A 6,061-nucleotide genomic window follows, 5' to 3' on the forward strand; every position below is an offset into this window, starting at 1 on the left:
AAAGAAAGAAAGAAAGAAAAAGTGTATGCAATACTGCATTGCCGGTTTTGCATTTGAGAACAGCGACAGGTTAAGGCCAGCGCCTCTTAGATCTTACCTCTGCTACTTCCTCCAGCACCTCCACCAGAACTGACAGTCTGGGTGGTAATTAGATTATCCATCCAATGCTAGCTGTTGCAAAAAACAGAGCATGCACTGTTTTTATGCTTTAAAAGATTCATGAGGAAAAGACTGTTACACTGTGTGAAATATGAAAGACTAAACTCTGTAAAAAAGTAGATTTTCATTGGAATGCTACTATATCCTATGGCGCTATTTGCACACACACATCTAGTCCTTTTGAGCAAGTCACATTTTTTCAGTTTGCGTGGTCATATTTCTTTCTTTTGAAGCCATGCCTCCTGTGGAAAGGACTCTATAGAACATGCCATTGATTTAAAGGGTTCACCTGAAGCTGTATAGAAAGGGCGTAGCTCTTTGCTCACTTGATGAATGTGGCTTTCTTCTACACAAAAGTCCTCCAGCATATAAAGACAAATCACTACAGAAACTTAGCAGAAACAGGTCTAGGGTTTCAGTCATAGCTCGGGGAAATGACATAAGATCTTTGCCTCGCAGTCATACAGATGGACTGAACCCTTAACTAAAGCTATAGACTCTGTGTGTCAGTGCAGGAGCATACAGTTGCTGACATAGCTGATTTTGTTTGATAATGATATCTACATCCAGAAAAAAATGCCACAAAAAAAAGTTACTTCTTTATATTATAGAGATTACAAATAAACAATTTTTAAATGAGAAGAACTTGGGACACTTTTTAAATGAGTAATTTTAAAGCCACTAGGGGGTAGTATTGTGCTCCACTGTCTGCTACAGTGTTAATTATCATACTGCCACTAGGGGGGCTTCAGAGTCTAAAGTTTTCATTTTACACATGGCTGCTTTATTTAGTCACATAATAGTTTTTTCTGCTGAGACAAAAGCACTACAATGGTCAATAACAAGAAGACACGAAACAGCAGTAAGGATTTAGTCTGTAGGTAGGTAGGTTGTATTCATTGAGAGTATGATGTCTGTTGGCATGAATAGTGTAATCACAAGCATCCTCAAGCAACATTTGTGACTGTAAAACCAACACAGTTGTAAAGGTCACTCTTCAGAACACCTCTCCAACATCTACTGTGATGTGCTGATTAAGATTAAAGCAATACAATATAACTTTTGAAAGAAAGAACAGCTGTATAAAAGGCACAATTTTTTTCAATTCAATACATTCATAGGTTTTGCTGCTACAGCAACAACAGAAAACAAGTCAGTATCATCAGTATAACATAAAAAATGTATTGTTATAACAAGATATTTTCACATTATTACGACATACAATCTTATCACATTATAACAATGTACTATTTATCTTGTTATAATGTAAAACATTTGATGTTCAAACAATTCTTATTGTTAAAACATAAAACGTTTTACATTTCATATCATGTAGCATTGTTATAACAAGAACAATTTCGTGCTATATAGTGTAAAGTTTATATGTGGTTATTACGTAAAAAACAATAATCAAAACCCAGACATTATAAAGCTAAAATATAGGCTTTTTGATATGACTTTTTGAAATTTGAATTGCTAGAGATAGCTTTTCCATTGAAAGCAATGATTTGCTTTGGTTGTGATTGGTCATTTTTGTAAATATTAGCTTGCTCTGACTGGTGAATCAGGGCGAAGCATCCAGCAATGTCTAATATATAGATACTATATATTACCACCCCCAAACCGCCCAGCCTGCACCCACATGAAGGTAGGAGTAAGAAAGAATTATATATTATAAAATATTTAATCTCCTGGGCTATCTTACATACATAATTTACATATGTTTCTCAACTATAATACAGGCAGCTGTAATGCAAACATCAAATATATACAGATTGTTGATAAGATTATGGAGTTTTACATTGTTTTATAAATCTTAAAGTGCAATAACAGCTGCTAATGCTGCTAATGCTGCAGTCAACAGATACAACATACTTTACCCACCACCCAGTTCCATTCCTTTAAGTGCATTTATTTATTCACTGCATTTTTTGTGTCTTTAATCATATATTGCAACTTCCTTAACTCCTCATGATGTATAGTCTTATATTGTTTTTCATGCTTTATATTGTATGTATTGTTCTAAAGTTTTTCTTAGAAACAAGATCTTAATCTAAATGAGATCTAAAAATGTTTCTGTTTTTGTAAGGTTACTAATCTTTACTGTCCAGGCATTTCTAATTTCCGTGTGGTATCAATAAAGTTGATCTTATCTAATCTTTAAAAGTCTTTATTCATTTTCTCACAAAACCCTAAATTAAAAACTTGTTATAAACACTCTTTAAAGACTATCTAATAACTTTTGCTTTCGGGGGAGCTGAGAATATACAAGGTATGCCACAAGCAATAAATTTCAATCACAGGGTTCAACCACTATTATCATAGTTATTACTGTTATTTGCAACTATTATGTGCTACTATAATTTATGTTATTATTTCCAACAACCTGAAATTATACAATCAAAGTTCAATCTTAACTTAACATTTCCTTGATGAAGAACAGTAGTGTGCTTTCCTTACCTTTTAGATCATTTGTGCAAGAAAAAAATCCCTCACCCTCTCATGTCCTCCAGCAGATAAAATGTAATCAGTCTATCCTATTCACCACATTGCAGTGTAGACTATAAAGTCCAGGTGCTGGAGGTATACGCTGTGCAGTGCCAGGGATTTGAATGTACCTGGAGAGTTTATGTATTAGCTTTGTCTGACTCATAGCTTCAGTCGACAAGTTCCAACAAAGTGAAAGGGGTTGTTGCGTACAGCCTGTGACAGACACACTGTGCAGGAAAAATAGCCCCAGGCTCAATGAATGAAAGACTGGTATAAAGATAGTAAAAGGGATCAAATAATGTAGTGCACTACTGTGTTACTAATTGCTTTTGTTTGTTTCTATACTTGCCAGCTTCCAGCTTGTATAAGGTGTGAAGAGGAGGTGAGCATGCTTGGTTAGTTATAAATATTACAGGAATGTGACCTTGACTCGTAAAGGCCTGAAAAATAGTGAATGTTCTTGGAAAAAAAGAGTGAAAACATAAATTACATGCAAATATTGCTTCATTATAAAAGACACAAGCTTCCATTGCAAAAAAGACACAGTTGTGTTGGGAATTGGATGACTTTGTTTGCATGCTTTGAGCTTTACAGTGGCAGTGAGGCCTGACTCGCACACAAAGCTCTAGTGTCTGACTTATATTCATTCTCACTGCAGCTGAGAGATGCATTCGTATCACTGTCAAGTTGCAGAAAAGAAAGTCACATTATATTATAGTTTTTACATATAGATTATTGGCAGCAGAGAAAACAAAACAGATACTACAGAGGAGAATAAAACAGGCTAGAAAATCACTAACCTCATTCCAGCAAAAGAGAACAGTTGGTGAGATGATTTCACTGCTGACCAGGAGAACCAATGGCTTTTATACTACAAGCCTGGACAACACTGAAGCTACTCTTACAGTACATAAAAAAATAGTAACATCAAGTACACCTCAGAAGTTCGGGACTAGCTTCACCACAAAGCCCAATCATGTCAATCCACACCTAGAACAACTGACCTTTAGAGCAATTTTTTGTGTGTTTTTCGGAATAATTGTCAGTCAAAACAACGGCATGGCACCCTGTAATGGCAGAGTTTCCTTTGATGCCGATGATATACTTTATTTTAGGAGTTATCAAGCTTTTTGGTATCAAGGACCATATAATATGTCGTCTCAGGGGTCCTGGTCTGATTTACTTATTTTATAACTGGTTATGCTGCAGATTAACAGTGAAGAGTGTGAAATAACTACCCTAAAGAAATGAATACCACCACATTGCTTGCTAACTGACCCAAACACCAAAACAATGAGCTGAAGTGTTGGTGATGCTGAAATGTTTTAACCCTCCATACAGCTGAGGGAAACTGCAGATGGGTAATAATTGTCTTGGTGTTCATATAATGGTTCAAATGAAATAACTTTTTATTTAATTATTGCCAACACTGTTAATATATTAATTAGACTGATTCATATGTAGGGCCCATACATATTTTGTCATGGTACACGTGAATTTTGGAGCCTGGATTATTGTGCAAATATTACTCAACATATAATCTAAAAATATATGACCTTTAAGAGATTAAACTCAAGGACAGGTGCCCTGGTGGCTCACCTGGTGGAGCGTTGCTGCGATGGGTTTGGTACCAGCCTACGGCCCTTTGCTGCATGTCGTCCCCTCTTTCTCTCCCCTCTTTCCTGTCACTCTTCAGCTGGTCCTATCAAATAAAGGCAAAGAAATGCCCCCTCCCAAAATTAAGATTTTATTTCACATTTCCTGTCAGAAACAAGAAGACTTTAATATAATACAGCTTAAATAACCAAACTCAGTCTAGACCTACCGTACATTTCTGATACTATGATGGACATGTAATCTTTTAGTTCAATTATATCTGTTGCTGGAACAAGTCTGAAACCTTCTTGAATGATACGGAATGAATTCTTTAGTGACATGGATCATTCTAATATGACGTTTTCCAAATGTCTGTTGATTTAACAGCGATCAGAAAACAACACAGTGTGATATGTTTGTCTTTCTTCCTCTTAAATTATGTGTGTCAGCATTCCCTAGCTGTCCGATGATTCATTTGATGTAAATCTAGCAAGATACAGGCTTTGTTTTCGTCTTGGCCAGGCCAAAACAGTTAAGATGTCATTTCAGTGCCCTTGGTATAAAGTATTATAATATTATAAAGTCTTCTGCCTTGTTTTCCATCTTCAGACTGCTTTGAAAAAAATGCAACGTTCAGGGAGAAAAGAATGAGTGACATTTTAAGCCCTACACCTAGCGGCTAAATGCTATTAGTCAGGTATGTTTCAGAGCGAGTGTGGATCTACGCCCACATGCTTCAGGGTTTCCAGAAGTTGGAGGATAAAAAATAATAGCTCCAAGTTCCAAATAAAAGATATCTATAAAAGAAGAGGGGAAATAGAGCATGTATTGTGGTGAAAGTGTTGGCATGGATTTACATAACATTTGCCAACACATGCAGATCTCTAAATTCAGTGGAAGAGAACTTCTTGCGATGCCATCTGCACTCAACAGCACCATTCACTAACAGTGAAAACAAAGCATACAAAACATTGCTCCAGGCATTTCAACATTCCACCTGTACACATGAAGCCACAACAAACACTTTTTTAAATGTAAGAAGATGATAAAAATCTTTTTGACACCATTTAATAATGTCTTACACTGCATAAACAGCCCTTCTAGAAACGAGCCAAATATTCTTAAATATAATCAAATCCTCTTGTATTGAGCAAAAGAATCTGCCCGTTTTGCTCTACTAGAGTTCTTAAAACTAGCATAACAATCTAGCCACTGAAAGACTGGAATGGACCTTAAAACTACACAAGTTCTGCTTATTATTGCGCAATGAATATGAAAGATAGTCGTTGTTAAAATAACTATTTTGGTCACTTTATTGAGCTGAATTTGAAAAATCTTACAATAGGACACAGTTTCTTCAGGCAGCATAATAAAAGTAAGTGACTTTGTCTTAAATAAAGGCACCAGAAACTTTCTTATTTTAGCATTTTTTAATCAAACAATGAAAAACTCAACAGCTGCTTCATTTCCAACACTGGGACAAGACTACTGTACACTGGGACAAGACTACCAGCTTACTTTTCTAATCTAAACGTGCTTGACAAGATTATTTTTATTTTTAGACAAAAAATAAGACTAATTTCCCAGAAACACAGGTTTTTTCACGTTCTTGAGATTCCTTTTTTGGAGTGTAAAGATTTAAATCCTTTACGTAAATTACAGCGTATTTGCACAGGTTTACATTGATATGCCACCACCGTAATAATGGCTTTGCCTCCCAGCTGGATTAGTCTATACAGATGCCCACACACACACATACAGTATGTAAACCATCTATTTTGGTTTCAAAATCTGACATTCCACCTCTGAAATGATC

General features: G+C 35.7%; 1 protein-coding gene across 1 annotated transcript in view; it reads right to left on the reverse strand.

Annotated features, from left to right (window-relative positions):
* Nucleotides 1-161, reverse strand: part of LOC118326731 (collagen alpha-1(XVII) chain-like) — a 21,967-nt gene extending 21,806 nt beyond the window's left edge. Inside the window, 1 exon segment of the mRNA XM_035659776.1 lies at nucleotides 68-161. Coding sequence (XP_035515669.1) covers nucleotides 68-161 — 94 coding nt within the window.
* Between the last annotated feature and the right edge of the window lie 5,900 nt (nucleotides 162-6,061).

This window comes from Morone saxatilis, unplaced genomic scaffold (assembly GCF_004916995.1).
Source record: "Morone saxatilis isolate NCDOM2014 unplaced genomic scaffold, NCSU_SB_2.0 Contig17, whole genome shotgun sequence".
Classification (NCBI taxonomy): domain Eukaryota; kingdom Metazoa; phylum Chordata; class Actinopteri; family Moronidae; genus Morone; species Morone saxatilis.